The 24,248-nt window shown below is 40.0% G+C and overlaps 1 protein-coding gene across 1 annotated transcript in view; it reads left to right on the top strand.

Moving 5' to 3' along the window:
• Positions 1-24,248, top strand: part of atrn (attractin) — a 144,968-nt gene that overhangs the window by 12,416 nt on the left and 108,304 nt on the right. Inside the window, exons 2-11 of the mRNA XM_067615246.1 lie at positions 3,366-3,449; positions 6,580-6,693; positions 7,121-7,249; positions 8,033-8,229; positions 11,121-11,289; positions 13,103-13,193; positions 15,214-15,463; positions 16,057-16,240; positions 17,300-17,454; positions 21,518-21,602. Of these exons, the coding sequence (XP_067471347.1) occupies positions 3,366-3,449; positions 6,580-6,693; positions 7,121-7,249; positions 8,033-8,229; positions 11,121-11,289; positions 13,103-13,193; positions 15,214-15,463; positions 16,057-16,240; positions 17,300-17,454; positions 21,518-21,602 (1,458 nt within the window). The remainder of the gene's footprint in view (positions 1-3,365; positions 3,450-6,579; positions 6,694-7,120; positions 7,250-8,032; positions 8,230-11,120; positions 11,290-13,102; positions 13,194-15,213; positions 15,464-16,056; positions 16,241-17,299; positions 17,455-21,517; positions 21,603-24,248) is intronic.

Here is a 24,248-nt window from a genome sequence, read left to right as displayed (position 1 = left end):
GATTTGCATTGCTAGACACCACTAGTGGTGCGTGAGAAGAGATATTTTGGATCCCCATTAGTTGTTAGTTTGGCAACACCCACCCAATTCTACACATAAACTGGGTGAACTTAGTCTTTAAATGGTTTTTAGTGATCACTGCAAATAAAAACATGAATTCTAGGATCATATTGATATATTATTTGATCATCTTGCTCGTGTTTCAGCTGGATTTTTGCAGCGGTAGTGGAGTAGTAGTACAATATGTTCAGTGCATCCAAGAAAGTGCTGAACTAGCAGAAGACGGAGTCAGGCTATGTTTAAAGAGGGTGGTGGTGTGTCGGGTTAAGGAGAATCTGGAGCCTCTCGCCCTCTGAGGGAGCTCTGTTTGTCTGCTAGCCGAGAGAGTTGGGAGTCCCTGCAGGCCCCCGGCTGTATTAGCAGTGAGAGATGTGTAATTACAGTGTTTGGTGTACTTGTTAGCTAACCACTGAGACCTGCCACGTGAAAAGAGCTAGGTGAAACCACTCTCTTAAAAACACACTCACAGCACAGAGCCCGCAAATGTTCAGGAAAAGCTTCGTGTGTGGTTGTGAAATTGAAACTCTGAGGGAGACTTTGCTGTCATGAGAAATATTTCATGTGGTCAGTTAAGTTCCCTTGTTATCTATTATGGTGGGTGATCTATTACAGATTATATACTGACTCAAAGCTGATAAACGCTGCAGGGAAGGCACAAGAGCATTGTTGCGATATAGTGTCATATGTCTGGCCTGTAAAGTTGTTGTTGTTCACTCAACAACACCCTTGTCCTTGGACCCTGAGCTGCCCGGCCCACGCAGCTGCAGCTATTGGCCTGCACCTCGGCAGCTCTGGGAGCAGAATAAAGTTTTCAATAACCAGAAGTTGCTGAACATTTGGTTCTTAGAAGCAAATAAAAACTTAGTTATGCAATACACAACAGGGATCTCCCTACAAGTTTTTGGGGGATTAATTAAAAAGAATATATTTCATATGTTGTATGCTAAATGCTGTTGATGGTGCATAAGCTCTGCATAAAAGCAGCCTTTGACTTCAAATTCACCCACATTAAGTTGAGACAAACCAGTTATTTAGTTAAAATGCAGCTTTTATGTAGCTTTCTGCATAAAAAACCTGTTATTTTTGGTGTTTATTTTCATTGCAGCACAGGGATTAGTTGTTCGCTGTGCTCGGTCAAACTGGCAGCAGCAGCTGAACCAGGGAGGAGTGTCTGTTCTCTTTCTCAGTAGACTTTGGTCTGAAACGGTGCTGAGAGACTGTTTTGGAACTAGGACTGTGACTGGGTGTGTTAGCGAAGTCATTGCACCCTGAGACCTACATCGGTAATGATACAATCTCTGGCTGCATCCAAGTGTCCCCCTGTGTAATTCAGCTCCTCTCTGCTGCTGTGTCATCAAGCTGGAATTGATCAGGCAATAACAGAGACCGGGCGCCTTACTGTACTATTACAGTATTTGCGGTCGTCTGTCACGGTGTCGGCCCTCGGATAATAATTTGCTGTGAGGTTTAATCATTCTCAGCGTCTTAGCTGTCCTTTTTTTTTTTTTTTTTTTTTTTTGCTGCTTGCTCAACCACTGAGCTGCATGAACTTTAAAAAGTTAAGTAGCGGAAGTTAGTGTTTACATTCACCTCTCTGCTCTGCTGACTGGGTGGCTCTTGTGTAAAAAGATTGTGTGTAATAATTTCTGCGGTGTCATTGCAAGTATTACAGTGTTCTTATAAAAAATCTAACCGCTAACCTGAATGTTTTTATTCATTATTTTTAAAAGTTCTAGATAATTTCATGAAATAGACATGAAGCAGATGTCGGTATCGATGGAGCAAAGTTGAACGGAGCAAAACTTTATTGCTGAAATGATGAGACTGAAAATAACTAAATGGCAGTTAGAGCTGGATTAACCAATTATTTTCATAACTGATTAATCTGTTAAAATATCAAGAAATGTAAAAAAACGCTCAGCGCACAAGATGACACCTTTTTATAAGTTGCTTGTTTTGTCTGATCAACCCAGATGTATTCACATGATATTTGTAGGAGTTAAAATATGTTGTTACTTCTGTTTATTTATTGACTTGGACATCATGTATTGTGTCACTTACGTTGCTTGACACATGGGTGTGGTTTCCTATTATTATTTAACCTAGTCACTTAGGTGATGGTGGGAGTTTTGGACGAAGGGAGTTAGAGGGAGGGTAGAGCTCTGATATTTTCTGTTGACCGTCACCATCGTCACCATCGTCACCATCATTACCGTTGTCTGTTCGTCACTTTATCTTCACAGTCAGATTGCATTTTTTTGTATATTTTTTGTGCAACAGCTGCTTGTCAGACTCTTTCATTTTTGTTTATTTTTTCAATAAAACATCAGTGAAGAGTCATCTGGACTTGGGGATGGTTTTGTATGGACGTGTCACATAGAGGAGCCTACTGAGTCTAAGTAGTCGCTACAATATTAATTGATCAATGTTGGGTAAATATGCAAGCGGCTGGTAGATTCGCTTCACTTACATGCTGAAAAAACAATGGTAATCTATTGAGTGATGTGTAAAATTTGAACATTCAGTAACCATTTGACTGGTGGACAAAAAAGTTCACTTTGCACCCTGATGATATCACAGAGTGTAAGAAGTTTCAACAAGGTGAAAGAGAGATCATTCAACATTTTTTACTTGATAAGTAATCAATTTGTTTTTTGTACACTAAATTGAAGAAAAAATATCAAATAACAATTAATAACCAAACATGTTCCTGTTTGGACTTATTTAACTTAAATATGAGAGGTTGCTTTTTTCATAAGTGTAAATTCAATATGTTTTGGAGTTTTTTGACTGTTGGTTACACAAAATAGGAACATAGAAAACAAAGACATCAGGTTTTCTTTTCTATCTGGTAACTTTTGTGATCCCAATAATCAATAGATGAATTAATATCAGTAAAAAGAATTCTTTGGTCTATCAGTTGGTATCACTTGGTAATTACTTCACCTTTTTTAAAGCAATTATATCTATGAATCTATGAAATTAAAATAATGTGTTTATTATCAATTCAATAATCCTGTTATGGTGCTTTTTATGTGACGTTTGCACAATATTTTCACTTCTACACATGTTGCATAAAAGCCAAAACTCCCTCGGTGATACAAATGGTGATTGGGTGAGAATCAGTGGTCCTATCGATGTTCTTGTTGCACCTCATATCTGCCACATTACATCACACACACAGACTCAGAGAGAGTAGAAGACACTTTTTATTCCAGGACTTCTGCTCGTTTGGAATGAATACTGTCCGGTCTTCATTTGTAACCTTGAATCTCCTTTCGTTTTCTCTCCTTCCTTCCTCTCAGGCTAACGGGACCCTCCGGTTATCTGACCGATGGACCAGGAAACTACAAGTACAAGACCAAATGTACCTGGCTTATCGAGGGACAGTAAGTTGATCATTCGTGTGCAGATCCAACACCAGATCAGAACAGTTCTCACCAATTAGGCTCCTCATGAAGAACTTTCTTTAAGACTTGAAAATCCTTCTGACACTCATTGAATTCCTTATTTTTTTTTCCCTTTTAGTGTGTATCTGTCCTAAACAAGGTACATGTGCATACCTGATAGTTTCTATGGTGTTGTGTACATTATAACTCATAATACAGATTTAATCTAAATAGATTTTTCAAATTTCTTGAGGTCATTAAACATCTTTGCCACTCATCTAGTCTCCAAGTAGCCTCGGACACACTACATGAAACAGATACACTCTTATTGATTTCATCCATTAAATCAGCTTCTGCCATTAAGAAAAAAGGCCAGAGAATAATCCCTAAAACCAAGAAACAGACAGAACGATGGATTCCCAAAACTGAGGCTGCAGCTCAGTATTTGTAGGATGCTCATTTTGATTCTTTTATACACATATTTTCATACGCTGCAGTCCTTCACTGAGATCCATTCAGCATTCGGATTTCACGCTATCTACAGGATGATGGATGAAAATGAACGGCAAAGTAACTGTGAGAAATCCAATACTACTCCTCTTGTTTTAGTCAGCATAACCGCACCTCAGAGTATCGATTTGGAGCAATGATTCTTAATTTTTTTTGGCTGCCAACTCCTCTGAACCATAAACCGTTTGATTACATTTACATTTTAGGCTTTTAGCCAACAGTCTGATTCAGGAGGATTAACCGTTAGCGGCCTGATCGTGGGGGGATCAGGAGATCGCGCTCGCACCATCTTCGACAGGACGTGCAGTCGTGGCGAGGTTTTGAACTTCTGACCTTCCTGTTCTTAGACGGCCTCTCTAATCACCCGGCCACGCAGCGGTCTAACATTTTTATTACATACTAATGGCCCATTCATATGCATTCATATGCCATCTTGAGACCTCCGCCTGTTCTTAACAGGAGGTTAATGCAGCGACACGTCTTGCACTCTATGCATCAAAATGACAAGGATACTTTTAAAGGCGTCGGACACACATTCCCTTTTTAATGTCTAAACTGCTTCCTCTGCAGCTAAATGTGTTGAGTCTGTCTGCAATCGCCTGAAGTGACTTGGCCCACTGAAAAGCAGTAAAATAATTTGTAAAAAATGGCTGTGCTATGTGCCTCGCTGCCAGGCCCAAGGGGACCTTGGCGGTAATTGCTGAAGTAAAAAAAGGACATTTCTTTGTCAGATCTCCCCAGTCAGTTATCACTTTTGATTCTTTTTTTTTTTTTTTTTTTTTTTTTTTACCAGTCACAAGTCGTCTTTTCTAATCAAACCTTGGGGCTGCTGCCATTCCTCAGCTTATTTGTCTGCTCGGGGAGGGGGAGTGAGTCACCACTTCACTCAAATAAATAAAATTTTGAGCAGAAAAATGTGACTATTCATAACATTTCCTGTACATCTTGTGCCCTCATCATAGATACGCTAAATGGGTCTTTGTTTTTCTTCCCTCCTTTTTGAATGATTTCATTTTGCGACGTTAACCAAATTTAGAGCTGAGACAATTTTAAGAATCCCATGAATGTCTTCAATCAAAAAAACTGATTAAACGAGCTTAAGTTTCCTGTTTTGCTGTTGGCTGTCTTTTTATTACACAAACCACAGACAGTTAGTTTATTTATTTTGCACAGCAGAAGACGGAAAAGGATATATGATGCAATACAACTTTATTTTTGGATTTAACAGCTTTTTACTTTGTGCTACAGACTTTATATCTGACAGACAGATTGCGTAGGAGTTAATATATTATACAAGAGTATAAAACTATTAAAAGATAATTAAGGGTAATATTACAGTATTACTTTTCTATTAGCTTTCCTTGACCATTTATTGATTTCATGCATATATAGTTCCAGGGTGGGTAACTGCCTGCAGGCAAATGCTAGTAAATTCTGTTTCTACCATATCAGCCTGTTAATTATCCACCTTTTAATGTTTAAATTCCATTTATTCTGCTCATGTAGCTGAAATAAATAGCTGATTGCAAAATGCATTACCCACTTTCACTGGGTGTTGCATTTTTGTAGTCGGGGGACTTAAACTGGTGAAACAGTAACTTTCACAACCTGTAGACAGCTCAGGTGAGAACAGACATGAGTGAAGATCAGGAATATTTTGTTTTATTAGAAGTATTAGCTAAAAACTGGTGTTGCTAAGTTGTCAGATCCCCGCCAGACATGTTTGATGACAAAAAATACAATGCTTTGACTAAAAATTTGTGTCTGATTTGGTTTTCCACAAAAAAAAGGTTTAAAACCCTTCTTACATATCCATTGTCGTTGTATATGTGCACTGGCGGCAAGTAAGAATTGTCGAGATGTCGCAACTCAAGTTCATAGGTACATGTGTTAAACTCACATTTAATCTGAGCACAGATCAGAAACTTTCCAGTTTCAGCAGATTATAACAGTGAAACTTTGCACATACGTCATTCTTAACAGTGCAGATCAAATTTCCAGGAGAAGGAACGAGAAGAAGAAGCAGATTTATGACTAGAGGGGGATTTTAAAGAGTGATTCTAAGCAGGAAAGTCCCTCTCTAACTTTGAAAATTTCCAGATCCAGTAATCTTACGTCAGGATGGTGCCCACACACTCTACGTATCGCTTTAAAGAATGTGCTCGAAGAGTTTGTCAGGATTCCACACACATTTGTGGAAAATGGTGAAATTAAACTTTTCCTGGAAGGTAGCTAACATTGCCAGATATTCACATAAAATTTGCTTTTGCAATTTGAAAAGCTTATGTGCCCGGACCTTTTTTTAAAAAAACAAAAAAGTACTGCAGTGCCAGATGTATGGTAGGAGTTGTCAAAGCAACAAAAGTAGGCTTCTTGCACTGACTTGTGAGCAGTCGACTCTCTCACAAGTTCTGTCTGTGTATCAATACACGAGGCTGCCAAATGACTGATGGAGGTATTTGTTGATGCTCTGATGTTGAGATAACACAGGAGGACTTTTAATTATCGCTGTTTGTTGTGTTTGGTTCTAGTTTTGAAGTGATAACCAGTCCAGACAGACGTTCTCATGGTCTTCCTCTCTCTCTCTGTGTGTGTGTGTGTGTGTGTGTGTGTTTTACAGGCCTAACACTGTCCTCCGATTACGATTCAACCATTTTGCCACCGAGTGCAGCTGGGACCACCTCTACGTGTATGACGGAGACTCCATTTACGCCCCCCTTCTGGCTGCCTTCAGGTATATCTGCTGCCAGTTTGGCTGAAGGTTTTTTGGGTGTAGGTCTGAGTACATGCAGCCTCTGTGTTTGTTTTCTTCTCTAATCTTATATATTGTTATCCAAAATTATTGGTTTTGATGTACGATGCTTTCCCTTAGAATTAACTTCTTGTCAAGGCAGAAAAGCCTCTAAAACATCGTCATATGACTTTAAATATCACCTTTAAGTGGTTTAGGGTGGTAGTGGATATTCTGGGAAACTTGATGAATAGAGGCATTTACAAACCGTTGTTAAACTATTAAATTATCACATAATTGCTGCCTTACTACCACTATACTATACTGTACTATTACTACTACCTTTTAAAGACATTTCAGTCAAGGAGTAAAATATGTGTAAATGATAATAACATGTTAAGTTTCAGTGTGTTTCGTCTCTTCATTCCAGCGGTCTTATTGTTCCTGAACGTTACGGGAATGAGACTGTTCCTGAGGTGGTGTCTCACTCCGGTTATGCCCTGCTGCACTTCTTCAGCGACGCCGCCTACAACCTGACCGGATTCAACATTTCCTACAGGTGAGAGAAACTGGTCATAAAGTGGTTTCTGTTATGAATACTTTTCTTGTTCTTAAAAAATAACCAGTGAAATGGCGGCTATGAAATTTAAGATATCAAGAATTAGCAAAATAAAGATCTGTGCATTTCATTATAGATTATCTAAATAATCTTCCGTAAGACTTTGAGATATTATTAGACCTTTTCTGATTTTTGAAATTTTGGTTGGGATGACAGATTACATGTATCAAATTGCTCATAATCCCACTTCTGAGCGTGTATTACCGCCAGGCCTTGGGGTTTGCATCTCTCAGGTTCCACACATACACCCGTGATAGTGTCAGTCACTGGATAAAAGTATCTGCTAAATGACAAATAGTGTGATACTGAGTCCTGAGATAAGAACCTCAGCACCAATCATTTACTGTTTTTCGTGGCTGTTGAGAGATTTATTTAGGTGAAGGACCCACTTCACACCCCTCCTGGACATGATGATGCATACAAACCTATCACTCTCTGCATGATTCAGCCCCTGCATTGACATGAATGGTTGACAGCATTTTAGCAAGAGGATCATATCGGACTGCTTCTGTCCATTTGCTGCAGTCTGTGGTGGTTGTTTTTTTTATGCCTCTGCACCGGTTACAGCCGTGGCACAAAGGCGTCAATCATTAAATCGTTAAAAGATGTTCATGATGTTTTATTCAGAGTCTGTATTTCAGGCAGGATTTGAATCCTAGTTTTCCTATTATCCTAGTTTTTCTCTGACTGTTACCTCCTCTTTCCTCCCTCCCTCCCTCTCAGGGTGAATACATGTCCTAACAACTGCTCCAGTCGTGGCGAGTGTCGTGTGGGGAACTCCACTGGTTCGGTATACTGTGAGTGTGAAGCCAACTGGAAGGGGGAAGCCTGTGATGTTCCCTACTGCATGGCTGACTGTGGCTACCCTGAGCGAGGTCGTTGCCAGGGCAAGACTTGTGTTTGCAACGCCGGGTGGCAAGGTGGGTTGGCAACTGCAGCGGCAGCAGCACCGCTTTTGGCTGCCAGTGATGTGACCTCATTGTCTCATACACTGCGCTTATTTGAATAACCACAATGTCATCAAGTTGGCCTCAGCGAGTCTACACATGCCAAACCCCTTTCTGCGGGACTAAAATAAGCTTTCTACTGGTCCACGTTCTCTATGCAGAATGAATTGTGGCTATCCTCCCAGAGGTGTCTAAATCATAAAGGTCGCTGCCAAGATTCAGGTTTGCCAGACAAAATTATTAATACAGTTCCCTTTTCAGTCGGTTCAATCGTTAAAACACATAATATGGGATGTATTACGCCCCCGTGTGGCCTGACTGGAGACACCTCTATTCATGCTTTTAAAGGGCATTCATGCATGGGTGGAGCATTCTTAAGAGGCCCTTCTGATAAAGTCATTTTAAAATTCACAACTGTAAAAGAGCTGATATATCCGATACTATCCTATACACTCTCTCTCTCTATCTGTCTATCTTTCTGTCTATCTATATATAAATGAGTTTTTCTTATCACGATTGTTATTTACTGAAATATCCTTAATGGATTAAAATATCAGATTAATTTCAGCTGGCTTTTATTTCTGAGATGTCACTTTTTAAGATACTAATACCATAACCAGATTTTCTTTTTGGCGGGGGAATTAGGCTTTTATTTTTATATTGATAGTAGAAATAAACATGACATGGCAGCAAAGGTCCCTCAGAGGTCATGGTCCCTGCCAGGAACAGTTTGGTCATACGGTATGCGTAGTATCTGTCTCGTCTGAGCTACCAGTTGCCCCACATCTCCTGATTTTTATCCCAGTTTCCGACAATATTCTTGCGATCAGGCCGCTCTCATTTTCCTGTCAATTCTGAGTACACAAGTTAAACCAAACCAAACATTCCCAGTAAATATACAGTGCAGCTGGGTACTGACTAAGCGGCTGTAATGAGGCAGTTGGAGGTTTAGTAAAGGGAGCGTTACGGATTTTATCCGGCCAGATTTTGCCCGTTTATCTGGTGATTCAACCCAGTGGCTCCTCACTTTTTTTTTTTTTAAGCCTCCACCACTATTATCGAGGCTCCCGCTGCTGAAGATCCATCTGCTGACGGATGTTACGAGGGGGGGGGCAGGCCGGACGGACTTCAAATGGACTTTTTTTTTTTTTTTTTTTTTTGCAAGATCAGCTTCTCCATCTTTTCGGTCGAGTCATGAATATTCAGTCTTTATTTGATGATGACCCGACTCTGTGCTGTATCCTTTTTTTTTTTTTTGAATCAGACCATATGGAAGTTCTAACTGTCTGTATCTCTTATCTCGCTCTATCAGTTCTTAAACTGCTCCACTGCACCGATCTGCACAAGCAGAGACAACGGCTTAATTTAACTGCAGTTATATCAGCAGCTCAGTGTGCTCACGATCTAATTACCAAAGCTGAGGGAGTTGAAAAACAGGATGGCGTTTTCTTTAGCCTTTATTACCCTGTCATGGTGTTTTTAACTGAGGAATAACACACTCGGTGTACTCTGTGCTTGCCAGCTTCCAAATGAACACATTTTCTACACTAACCAGTGCAAAAGCAGAGACAGATGCCTGTTTAGTCAAGCCAGCCTTGCATTTAATCTCTCTTTCACAGATGTGCAGCCTTCAACAAATTGCGTCTTTAAGGGAGGCTGAGGCCACGTTTGTTTTTATTCATGGAAATGCCACCAAGGTGCTGGGGTAATTTTGTTTGCTCGGAGATAGTGCAGTCGGATTGAAGAATATTAGCCATCAGGGAATTTTTTTTTTTTCCAGCCGTGGAGCACAACCACAAGGAAAACTGGCAAAGTGACCTTGATTGTCGCAGTGAATCAAAACACTTCCTTTCCTGTCACGTGGCCACTTGTGCATTGTGTTGATAATGATCAATAAGGAACCCCCCCCCCCCCCCCCTCCCCCTCCCCCCACCACCCCCCCACAGTGGTTAACATCCTGTTTCTCCTGTAAGATGATTTGATAGCACTAATCGGTTGGTAAATGTTTTATTCCGGGCAGTTTTTTTTTTATCAGAGTGTTTCATCAAGTAGGATGGATAGACTGAAGATGAGCAAGATCAACAAACCCCCCAAACAACCTGTGACATTCTGCGAGGACGTGGCCTACTTTTCTATTTCTGACTTGGCAGTTGTTTTCCAAACATCTTTTCCCTTCATTCAGAAGTGATTCCGGTTTATGTTGGTGTTATTGTTCTCGACCAGTAACAGAGGAAAGGCCGTTCTGGAGAATTATTCCAGTGTCATCAAACATTAAATAAAGCCTCCACAACTCCTTTCATTTTTCGCTACACAGCTGATTAACTTGTGTTTTTAAAAACTTTCTAATTCTAAATTACTCCACACCTTCATAATCAGGCTCGGTTATCAAAAGACTTCAAAAAATACCTCTTTAACCTCTGTACCCTTTCATTCAGACCATGCCTTCATAATTCAAGAGATGAAATCAATAATGGATTATAGTTTTCACCTTCACAGTCAATTCATGGAGAGCAGATGGCCTCAATCGTTTGTACTTTCTGCAAGACATCAAAGTGAAGTAATGAAGGTTGTGAAAGTTTAATCCTGCGTTAATGCAGCAACTTTTTCACAAGCTAGTATTTTCTGCTACAATGCTGATTTCAATTTGTTAGTATCTTCTTAGCATTAAGGCAGTTTATGTTTATCTGAAAGGTCGGAGCTTGTTTAAAAGTTCAGACACACTTTTCCATTCCCTGGAATTTGAAAATGTGTCCAAACATTTAACTGGTACTATATATGTGTGTGCAAAACATAAATTTACTAAGCTAACTGTATCATTTAGTCTCCTGAGAAGGGCTGACTCTGTGGGTTCCTTCCCTCCTCAGGTCCAGACTGCTCCGTCTCGGTGCCGGCCAACTCCTCCTTCTGGAGCCGGGAGGAATACACGGAGGCCGGGCTGGCCAGGGCTTCCCACAAGGCCGTGGTGGACCAAGGCATCATGTGGGTCATCGGAGGCTATGTTTTCAACGCCTCTGACTATCACATAGTTAAAGCGTAAGTATTCTCCCCCCCCGCTGAGCCTCTACATGTGGATTTTAGGCATTTTGGCTGCTGCTCTCATCCCAGAGAGCTGTGAGACATGAGTCCTGCTGTTGCTAAGCGACTATGCTTGTGAAACACACTGTCTCTTGCAAACATTTCAATATTTTAACTCGTGTGCCTGTTATACCAAGTGTTAAAATAATGCTTGGCTGTCAGTGCTGTCAGTGCTGTCAGGAACAAGCCACAGGTCTGTTTGAAAATCAACAAGAAGACGAACATAGTTGTGTACAGATAGCTGTGTGTCAGGCACAGATTGAAGGATGTAATTAAAACCATAAAATTACAGGGTAGGATGATGCTCCTCATCCTGAACTCCACCCAGGAAGATCACACTTATTCCTTCGGCTCATGTTTTGGTTTTTATGGAGTTGCAGACAGATCAAGGCCCTTTTTTTTATTTTTTTAACTCCTCAGAGGCGACTACACGACTTCTTATGTTCGTTACCTTTGTAGAGTTATATTGGACAAAAGCATAATTCCCCTCCTCACTGTAACTGTTTAGTTTGTTACTGATGGACTTGTGGCATTATAGGTATGTTAGGAGCTATTTTTTTTCTACAGTTTGTGAAACAAAGTCCATACAACTAAACCTAAAGGTCAGAAACACAATGAAAGCACTTGACATTTTTTTTCCCCCACATTTTTATAATAGACAAGTTGTTAGGTACGTTTACAGAGGGTACAGATGTTAGAGATCATTAGACTGCTTGGTTGGGGAGTCCTGTTTAAAGGCCCCTTTTAAAGAATGTCCAAGACCAAAGTTGACATTCGTGAGAGAAACATGGTGAAATCTTTCGTCAATCCAAAACTGTTCTCCCAGAGCTCACTGTGGCACTGAACGACCTTTGGCAACCAAAGACAGCCTGAGGCAAAATTTTGACAGTGTCGGTCTCAGTGTGACTGCTGCTCAACCCACTGCTACAAACAAACCGATCAGAATACGACATGAAATGACAGAATACACCGGCCAGGGTGACGTTTTATAAGTGCAGTTTTTAAATAAAGTTTAGGGGGGAAACACACTTGTTAGCTTGAAGCATCACCCTTTTAAAAACAATAAAACTGCACTCGCCCAGGTCACATATGAGCAAAAAGATGTAAACCAAGGTATCATGTGGCACAATGTTAATAAGCTAAACACACCACATTCATACTCCCTTAATTCAGCTGCTGTTATCAATGCACCATTATCAAAAATGAGCAAAAGTTTTGTCCAAATAGAGTACTTTCCCACTGCTGTTTAAGAGACGATTCAGATGTTCAGCTTAAGTTTTAATTTTAGTTTAGTACCTCACATGTGAATTCAGAGCACTCAATCCACGATTCAAGCCACATTTGACGCCTCGTCAACTGTTTTTAAGGTTCAAGGAGCTGCCCAACAGTGTGTGTATGCGAGTGCGTAACAAAAAGATGTGTCCCCTTCATCTTGTCGACTTAAATAGAAGTAAAGAAAAAGGATTAAGCACCACGTACACCCAGAATTATGAGTCAGAAGCTTCCGTTTCTTACATTGTTCCCCACAGGCTCTATATTTACCATATCTTGTCACATCCCATCAGAAAGTGTCCTACATCGACATATTTATGTAACGTGTTTAGATATGCAGAAAGGTAGACGAAAGCTCGCCAGTCGAGTGATCAAAGGAATCCTGATTTCACTGTTAATTTACACTGACATGTAAAAAATCATCCCTGAGGAGTTTCTTAACGCTGTTCTTTCATGGTCACCACATTCGTTTCTTTCCCCTCTCTCTCCGTTTCTGTAGGTATAACCTCAGCAACAAGACGTGGCTGACCCTTGACCCCTCCGTCAACACCGTCACACCGCGATACGGCCACTCGCTGGCTTTGCACGAGGTATGTAGAGAGATGCAGAAAAGATAAATGACATACTCTATTTATTTATGGTGCATTTTTTTTTATACATCCATTGTTTCTGCTGACTCAGTGTAATATGAACATGACTTCAAAAGATGAGAACGTAACAGATGACAGCTAAATTAAATGGATGATGTATAAAATCCCCATCCTTTTTATTTATGCTTTCTGTAGTGTCTGGTTGTTGTCTGGAACTAATATATAAATCTCTGGGTTTTGATATGCTGCAGTGAAGTGGCAAAGCAGTTTCTTTCTCAGCCAGAAAGACTGTGTTAGGAGTCGCTGATGGAATAATAAATTAGGAAACGGAGGATTCAGAGGAAGACACAGTCTGTCTGCTGCTCTGTGGTTTGAGAGAACCCCAGTTTTGAGCCGCAGCGTGTTTGTTATGCGCAAATTGCATCACGGTGTACGAATGCGTGTCGTAAGCCAATGCGGGGCTCGCGACCGCGGATGATGTACCGGTTCAGACTTTCAAGCACACGTTCCCTCGCTCGGCTTATGAAAACCTGACGAGGGTGCTAATACAGCTCTGCCTCCGCTGAAAAGGAACAGTTAAAAAAAATAACTGTTTGTGAAGACCAGCTGATTTCTGTGACTTCACTCTGTGGCTCTTTTTATTGAGATATGATACGAGAGGGGTTTTGAGTTGAAATGCTGTAGATTGTAATGTATATGGACAACTATTTTTGATTAATAGTATTACATAAAGGCATTTTCTCATAAGAAAACTGACCAAATTTATTAAAAAATGTGTTTCTCTATCTGACATTACTGACGATTTCTTGCACACACATCATACACACATACAAGTGCATGAAATAAAGGAAAATAAAATGCCAAATTCTTGTTATCACTTGATGCTGTGTGACCTCCAGACTGTCTGCAGCCCTTTCAGAAGGGAAAAATTGCTTTGTTGAAAAGAGGTTTCCAGGCAACACCAATAAACTGGTGTTTTTTAAACTCAAGGACAGTTGAAAGGTTATTCATACTTCAGGTTTTTAGATATTCCTTGAAGAATCCCTGGTGATATTTTGCTGTGTTTAACTTTCATTACTAGATTACCACTAGATATATATACCAGCATACCTGTTTCCTTTCTTTTGTCAAGTGGCTGTCATCATGTAAATTTAACCAAGATGGACGTTTAATGGAAAAATTACTATTTTGCATCCTCTCCGTGTTATCTGTCTGTCTTTTATGTTACGCATCCTCTTTAGAATTAGTTTGCTTACTACTCTTTAGAAGATTACAGTGAGTCATAACAACGTTTGCTTGAATTTAGTTCTAATACATTATAACATGTTTTAGTAGGGATCCATTGATCTGATCTGTGAGGTCTCGGTCGGTGCCAATACTGACCTTATTAAGCGGACTGAGTATAGGCCAGACGAGACTGATCCAGGTTAAATGCAGATTTTTATACCCGTTCAGGATTCTACATATTTAATTATTGTTTATTTTCATTCATAATTTAGCTTATTTTAACACTGGTTTAACTTCTCAGCTTTTTGTATGTATAAAATGTGTTTTATGTGCTTTGTGTCTTTTTTTTCTATCTTTGTTTCACTCATGCGCAACAAATTGTCCTTTGGGGACAAGTAAAGGGATTGATTGATTCTCCAACAACATCATTATAAAATTCACTGTTTCTATTATCAGTTACATTCATTCAGTCAGTCACAGCGGCGCCGCAGCAATCTCTGGCCCCATGTTACGTTACATAAAAATGTTCCCATTGAGTGCCGCACAGTGAGCTACACAGACTGTAAATGTAGAAAAAGAGGGCACTGGTATTGGGATCAGTATTGGAAGAGAAGAAGTTGAGGTCAGTGTAAAAACATTTTATGGACCAAAGACTCAGGATAATGTGCAACAAGAACTTTTTAATTTAAAGTTGACACGCTGTAAACGTTACAAGATATTTTTATTTTGTCAATATTTACAGTACATATTTATGAACTCATTTTCCACCGCTGTCTCTGTTGGTTCGCTCTAGGGAAAGATCTATATGTACGGAGGAAAGATAGACTCCACTGGAAATGTGTCCAGCCAGCTGTGGGTTTTCCACATCCAGAACCAGACCTGGGTCCTCCTGAGCCCCCGGGCCAAAGAACAGTACGCCGTGGTGGGACATTCGGCCCACATTGTGCCTCCCGTCCAGGAGGGAGACAGTCCTATCATGCTAGTTCTGTTCGGACACTGTCCTCTGTACGGTTACATCAGCACAGTCCAGGAGTACAACATCGGTAAGTTTTAGGTGCTGTCAGCAGGTCCTAATGTCTTTGAGCAAGGCGTCAACCCCTAAGCTGCTCCCTTGCTGTTACTAATACGTTTGCCTGGGTGTTAATGCCTAATATATCAGTTTATAACAACAGGAAATTAACACTGGCCACCGAACAAAAAAAAGCTAACGTGTTCTGGATTTGTGTAGTGTGTTCATCCAATCTACCAAACTCGTTAACAGGCAACCAGACTTCATTTAGAGGTCTCGCTCTGTTCTAAAAGCCAATCTGTCTGAGAAAATTGGATGAAATAACCTGCCACTGTGGCCGATGGTCAGGAATGTGTTTTCTATTTGCTCACAAATTAAAGTGATTTGTTGATTGTCATTACCCAAATGACGACCCAAAAAATTCTGATGCCCAGTCTGGTCCTCTCTTTGTACTTATAATGCATTAAAGAACAATAATACAAAGATTTTATTGGGTTCAACTTTCACATCACATAACAGCTGGGACTGCACTGAAAAGCCACAGTTCTTCCCCTCACTTTCTCAGTGATATTTTGTTAAATCATGATAACTTGTACTTTGTACTAACATCTTTGTGTGATCCTCCAGTCAAGAACACGTGGAGCATGGTGTCTACAGACGGTGCGCTGGTCCAGGGCGGCTATGGCCACAGCAGTGTTTTCGACCCCGGCACCAGAGCCATCTACATCCACGGAGGCTACAAGGCCTTCAGCGCCAACAAGTACGGCCTGGCTGGAGATCTGTACAAGTTCGACGTTGACAAGAGGAAATGGTGAGCTTTTCTGTTTGGTGAATATTTATACTGGCAATAGTGTAGTGAGTGTAGCTCATACTGGCACATGCTACAGGAATAATTTATAGAGTAATTGAAAAGTGTAGTATTCTGTAGAAATGTGGAAAAGTTTTACCTCTTCAGGCCTCTAAAACTAAATAACTTGAGATGGAAAATCACTTTGATTGAACTGCTTACAGCCGTACATATTACAGTTTGTATTAGAAAGTCTCAAACAAGAAAGCTTAGGAACCCCTGATGTGTAATATACCTTATTTTTGGTTTTTCCACACAATTTTACAATTGCTTTGGGTCAAATTTTACAACATCACATCACAACATTACTTATCTTTTCTCACTGTGTTTTGTTCACTAAATCATTGTTTTATTTTAAAATGTTTTGATCAGAGTTAGTTATTGTCTGATAACATCATTTAATAACAACCAGAGCCCGCAGTGGTCATTTTCAGTTTTCTGTTTCAAGTTATACAATGAGAAAAAAATTGCATTTGTACAAAACGACTTTTGTGAACTTAAAAAATAAATAAGTCATTTTATTTATTGGACATGCTGTATGACTGTAAATATACTATAAATTAATATACTATACTACTATAAATATACTATGGACATACTTGAGTAATAATGTTCTAATAAGGAGAATTGTATGTTTAGTAAAAAGCATTGAAACTTTAATTGATAATGATTTAACTGCTGATATGAGGTGTCTATATCCTCTGGACTGAGCATGTGAATTAATGTTTTGTATTTGTATGCAAGTCCAGCATTTTGCAATTAAAGGTACAGATTTAACAAGTCAGTTTAGCTCTTTGCACTATAAGAATTTTGCACATTTTTCACTGTAGTGAAAACTGAGCCAAAGAAATGGTAAAAAGGCTGTATCAATGGTCACCATAAAAGTCTGTACTGTGAATTTTTCTGCAAAGAAGTGTGCAAATAAAAGTAAAATTTAGTGTGGCTTTATTTACCAAAACCTCATGCACATGCATCAACGATACATCCGTGATATATAACAGCCATCACTATGTGTTTTTGCAGGACCGTTCTGAGAGACAGTGGCTTCTTCCGATACCTCCACACGGCGGTGATAGTGAGCGGAACGATGCTGGTGTTTGGAGGAAACACACACAATGATACATCCATGAGCCACGGTGCCAAGTGCTTCTCCGCCGACTTCCTAGCCTACAGTCTGGGTCAGTGACACGCACAACAGCCGCAGGTCCCACAGTCTGCCTCCCAAGCTTTACTCAGAGTTATTCCGCTGAGCATGCAGGACTTTTTCTCTGCACTGTGCTGCTTTGCATTCATTCAGTCGTGCAGATTCACACCTGGGAGCTGCTCAGTACAACCGCAGTGTTTTGTTGTTGGACACTGAGCAGCTCCACTGGAGCAACAGAAGGTCAAGTGTTGCACTTGGCGTACACAAACAGTAAACCACAGCCCCTTTTCATACATAAAACTCCTAATAAATGTGCTGTTAAGATTTCTAGCAGTGCCGTAGTTTTGCCTCTTCACACTTTCACCTCATATTCATAAGATCTCCATTTAGAATTCATTCACATGAGTTTACTGGATAGAGGAGGTGAAGATGGGTGTTGCATTTAAAGAACCTGTTGGGAGTTACTTACTTTTGTTTTTCACGGTAATTATTTATGTGCATATCAATCTTGTTTAGTGCTAGTGGGGCTGGTATCCCTCGTTGTCTTGAGAAAGTTGAATAACTGGACCGGAGTGTTGATGGAAGACATTTTGCTGTTCATCTGAAAGGCTTCTTCAGTCTTAGAACAAAAAAATTGACTCCCGTGATTTGGATTCAGTGTTGTCCAGACATTGTATCATCTGGATGATTGAGAGGACACACCTGTCCACATACTTTTGTGTGTACTTCTGGTGTGGCGCCTTTTAATGCTTTGGGATGGACTACTTAGTTCCAACATGCAACGATATCGAATAGTGTCCCTCCATCTTTGTGGCAACAGTTTAGGGAAGGCCCTTTACTGTTTAAACATGACATGGCAAACTTCAAAGTCTGCTCAACCACTTAGTTGCTTTATTGCAACATCAGTTTTGGTCCTCACGTATGCTCTTGTGGCTGAATGGGAGCAAATCCCTGCAGCCAGGTTACAAAATCTTGGATCATGGAGCATATTAATGGTGTAACACTCAGGTGTCCACACACTTTGCTTGACTATGTTGGTAGCCCTCATATTTAGTAGTCTGTCTGATTCACATGTTATGTTATTCACATAACAAAAAAACCTTTAAAAGCCTTTTTGAGGGTTCCCTAAAGGCTGTGTTGCTCAGTACACCCAACTGGACCAACGGAAGCCCAACAGAAATCCATCCCAAATATCTCTAGAGCTTATCCTACTCAAAACAAATGTTGCTGTGAGCAACTAATACAATGAGGACATGTGAATGACATCCCAGAATCTTTTTATTATTGTGTCAAATGTGTGCGTTTCATATAAGCACCATAACGGAAAGTCAGGTCTTTTGGAAAATTGACAGATCAGATTTCGCAGAACATCCCCTCGAGCCACCGTGACTCCTTGAAGATTTCTAGGTGAAGGTAAATACAATGTGAACAAAGCCCTTCTAATGTAAGTGTCAATCAGAGATTCAATCTGGCGGCTTTAGGGAGATAATCTCAATTCTCTAATGTTTATTCTTGTACTCTCCTCCTTTTTATTACTAAGTTTCCTAATTAAGATACGTAACTGTCAGATTGTCAAGCAGAGCTGCTTAGCGGCCATCAACAGAAGGAGAGTGTGGAACAAAGCAACTTCCCCATATGCGTCTGTACAAAGAAGGGTGTTGAACTCACTAACTTTCCCTGGATAGCAAATACATGTTCTGCCTTAATTTATTTGTTAAGATCAGAACTTAATTGTTGTCGATCGTAACATACTTTTTCCTCCTTCTAATTATAATCCCAATCAAAGTTCCTCTGATAGTCCTAATAGAAGTTAGCACAGCTTTGTCAGAAACCATACTGGCAACTTCACTTTGTTAGCTGCCTGCAAACATTGTTGTAAATTGAGTCGGCCTCTTTCCGCAGTGCTGTCATAAGATGCTCATTAATGGGAGGCTTCAGTCTGTCTGGATGGGAGGGAGAATTCCCTGTAGGCCCGAGATGGCCCCAGGACATTCTGTTTTTCTGTGTCATTACAAAGATGATTGACAGGCAGCGAAATTACAGTCTCAGGGGCACGAGCACCCCCCCTCCCCTCCTTGTGCAATGGGGCTTTTGTTCATGAGAATTGCATGTTTGCACTGAAACATCCCCGACAATCGTCCCCTTTTCGGCTCATTGAGTGTTGGAAGAACATATGACGGTGAAGCAGCACATGTAGAGACGCCACATTCATTTCATTCTTAGCATACTGTCCCATTTATACATTTATGTTACCACATGCCCTTGATTGGCATAATGAGAGTAACTCATCTCACATTGGTCACCACAGGAAACAAATTGTTTTCATGATTTCCCTGGAGAGTTTGCGTTTGAATTGAACTTTAGAAATTAAAAACTTTTTTTTTCTCCCTCAGTTGTGACCTCCCTGCCACTCCTCATCCTCTGTATGATTTTGTAATTGGACAGAAAAGACAAGCCAACTATTTTCAACACCGCCACCCCCCCCCTACCCCCTCCCTCCCGCCACCCTCCCACCAGTCAGCTGCAGGGTCGGTGTCAGCAGCAGCAGCTCTGTAATTGTCTGGTAATTACAGCCGAGATGGGCTGTGCGGAGGACTAATTGCCCCTCCTTAACAAGCTGAACTCAATTAGAGTGTAGAATTTAAGGGCCGTCCGCTGTCCTGACATTGGTAGATGGTGTCGTAATAAATCTCCACTCTGAAGGGCCAGTGCACCACGCCACACTGTCTGCAGTACAGGCCCGGGACACCAGAGGGCACTGTTGACCTTTGAATGTGGAGCTCTCACAGATGTCACTCTCCCCTCTGGGAAACCATGATGACTTGCACTGCATTGTACTGACTGGGGGTGATGTACTGCAGTCACTGTTCTCTGCTCCTGCAGCTTTGACTTTCAGGCTCAGGGTCTTTTGGTGGTTGTTTGTTTTTTTTTTTCTTATTTTGTTTTTATGGATTTATGATAGATGAGCTTCATTTAAAAACAAACCTAATGGAATCCATCACCGTATTCACTTGCTTATCCAGTAAGGATTGATTTGATGATTTGGAGGTTAAGACATCTCAACATCTGGGTTATAAGTGTGCTAAATTTGGTTGAAATGTTTTTTTGACATCTAGGCTGCATATGTATAACTGTAGTTACATGCGGCTGTTATATCTAACCTTGACATCTAAACCTGTGGTTCCCAACCTGGGAGTCTAGACCCCTGAAAGGCTTCAAAGATGAATATGAAGGATCACAAGATGATTCATGGGAATAGTAAGACAAACATATTGTGCTACGTTTTTACTGCAATTACAATACAACATTATGTTTACTTTTCCAGCTTTTCTCTTTTTTTCATGTGAAATACTGGATACTTTGACCTCTTTGGGGCCTCTTAAAATACTTAAGAAGAAACAATATGAGAAGGAAAAATCTCTCTCTGGTCCTTACAATGTCTGTCCACATTAAGGCCGTAGAGTAGACCTTGCTTCATTTTAAGGGGTCATAAACCAAAAAGTTTGGGAACCACTGGTCTAAACACTTATAACTTTGCCAAATGAAGCCTTTGTTTAACCCGGATGTCGAGCCATCGTTCAACCTGCAAATCACCAAATCAGAAAGACCCTGACCGGGTTGCTAGTCTATCAAAACAACTGAACGAATGCCTCTTAATTCAGTTGAGTGTCCCCGTTACACCTGATTTTTGCCTTTGCTCCATATCACCTGCCTATTCCTCTCTCCATATATTCTGTCTGTCTTCTGTTAATAAACTGTCAAATTAATCCAAAAAGAGAAGTTTGAAGCCACTGTCCTTAGTCACTGTATGAGACCACCATTTTATTCATTTATTTCTTTATTCCGTCAGACAAACACATACCTGATGACATATATGTCCATGATTGTTGATCCTGTAGCAGTCAGGCACTCAGTGTCTAGGTCAAGGGCACTTTGCGGACTGAGACATTGATTGACACGAGGATACGGGCTGTTAAAGGTCTCACTAACCACCCATGGCATGTCAGCGGAATTTGCACACTGCTGAAGACATGTATGACTTAACATGTGATTTAACAGTTCAACAATCTGACCTCTGTGTCTTCTTATCATTCTAGCATGCGATGAGTGGACGGTGCTACCTCGACCAGACCTTTACCATGATGTCAACCGCTTTGGGCACTCTGCAGTCTTCAGTGACAGGTGATCATTTATGCAGTACTTAACAGCAAGAGCTGAGTTAGCAAAGTGCTTTCACTGAGAGGCTTTAAAGCAAAAAAAAATTAAAAAAAGATGAAATATGAAGAAAAAAGTTGCTAAAATACTAACTGAAGTGAAAGCAAAATAAGATGAAAATTACATAACAAAATAATGAATCAAACCTCAGATAAAAATTTGGACATAAACTTAATCTTTACATGAAATCACAATCATAAAACTCAGACTAAACCTAATGTGGTACTCAAAGGTTGGTGCCAAATACAAAAAAGAATGAAAGTGCTAATTTATAGACTATAGAAACAGGTATAGCATGGTGCTGACATTAAATAACATCAGTAACCTATATTTTGTAATCAGGCAAAGAAACCTTGTTTACTCTGTAAGATGCCATCAATGATGCTTGATGGAGTCGGAGGTGAAACAGGAACAACATTTTCAACCAAATGATCTCCAGAAGAGACTCAGAAACTTTCTGAATCTACACCCATGACCACAGTTCACTCAACACCCTATGAACACGTAACGCTTCAATCTGTATATCATAAATACACTAAGACATGTCATATTTGGTTAAAATAGATAGGAAGTAAGTAGGGGAGGAATCTGCTTACAGGCTATCTGTATGTAAATGCGTATTTCCACCGAGCAGGTTACTGCAGTGCATGTAAACATGTTCTCTTCCTGCATTGACCTGATTTCTTTCAGTAACATCATTTCTTGAACGCATGTAAACCAGGCTGACGGGTCCCATTTTCACCAGGGCCCACACATGTTTAATTATGCACTTGTGGCGTTTAAAGGCATGTATAGTAGTAATGTAATATGTCATAGCAAGCAAACATGAACAGTATCTGCATCCGATGTTTATATGCTTGGATGTGATTTTTCTTTTTTTCATGCATGTTTTACATTATGGGAGTTTTCAGCATTTCTAATGGGAAATTACAGTTTTCTTGACTCCATTCCGGGTTCTTTTATTCATAATCACATCTCTCTACACTCTGAACATGATTGTAGGAAGAATCTGCAAACGGCACACACTCAGGCACTATCAGAGTGGAAAAGGGGGGAAAATGTATTACGCTAACTGAGAAATCCACCATTTGGTAGAAAAAAAAAGATTGAAAATGCATCGCAGGAAGAAAAGCTCAGGTCTCAAGGTATGAAGGTCAGGTCTTGAGGTCTTGTAGGTATGAATTGAAACCTTTTGCTGGCAGAAGAGTGGAGCATCATTCCAGATATTGACTGAAGACATTCAGATCGAAGGACATTCTCAAAATTGACATGTTGCTTTTGTGGGATCAAAATGTACTAGAGGTCGTTGTCACTTAAATCTTGATTATTTTTTTTTCACACAGCTGAAAATGTGACTCGTATACGCAGCTGAAGATCTTAAATTATAATCCTGATTTTATGATCCTATTTCGATGCAGATATTGTGATATTGACTCAAACTTGTTTTATTCCCCTCATCATTTTATATCTAACTCTTCCACTCACAGTGGACTTTGTAAATGAAATGGTTAAAAATGTCCAATATGCAAACAGTCTCAGGTTATTACATCATAAAACCAAATATTAGATCAGATAGATTATTAGTATTTCTCCATTCTTCTTTATTCACAAAAGAAATGATATGGGGAAAAATGATATGTTGATAGTTTTCCAGTATTTTAATTCAGAGAAAGATTCACATGCTGAGCTGAAAAAAAAAAAATATATATATATATGTATGTTGTAGGCTGTGGCATCATGGGAAAAAGGCAAACAGTGACAACCAAGGACAACTGACTGACTGCATAACTGCAAAAAAAAAAAAAAAAAAAAAAGAAAACCTAAACCATGTTACCTTGGAAAAGAATCCTTTGTGCGTTCACACATGACATCTTATTAGTGTGCGATATGAATAGATTTTGATGGGGATGGTGTAGCAACCAGAAGGGATGACTCATCTGTAAGTATTATCTGCAACGCCAGCAGAGCAAGACACCGCGATCCATATTAAATTATACATCCTGTTGTAGAGAACGCATCAAATATTAACATGAATCACCAGCCCTGTTTGAGTCAATCCTCACTGATGGCTCCTGTTCCTCAGAAGCAATTAAGAGTTTGTTCATGCATTCATTCATCTGTTAATCAAAGTCAGATTCACTTCAATCACCAAATACAACAGATGTTTTTTTTGCTTGGTGGTTCACATTTTGAATGTAATGTACGGGCTGCACGTTTGCTGCGACAGGATCGTACAGAAAGACGGAATTTTTCAGCAGTAATATTAAGCTTTATTTGACCAGTCCTCAGTAAGGCTTAAAAGCAAAATGATAAAATGCATAATAGGATGGGGGGGAAAAAAGTAGTCCAGAGGAAATGGGTCACAACAACGAGAGTCTGTAAAAATTCACTCTGAGAAGTTCCTCTAAAGATTTAAGATGATGACATGAAAAAGGTAGAGCCTCCGAGGTCAGGTTTGAGTTTAAAATGTTTGAATGGGAAACATTGACGTTGCAGGAAGATATGGAGGAGAAGTTCACTTATTCATTCCTGAATAAGTCAAAGAAGTAGGAGACATGATGAAACCTCCATTTTCGCCTCTTTTCATCGGCTTCCAGATGATTCTTAGTGGTG

The sequence above is a fragment of the Thunnus thynnus genome, chromosome 16 (assembly GCF_963924715.1).
Source record: "Thunnus thynnus chromosome 16, fThuThy2.1, whole genome shotgun sequence".
Classification (NCBI taxonomy): Eukaryota; Metazoa; Chordata; class Actinopteri; order Scombriformes; family Scombridae; genus Thunnus; species Thunnus thynnus.
Note: the sequence above shows the minus strand (reverse complement) of the source record. Positions and strands in the feature narration are given on the sequence as shown.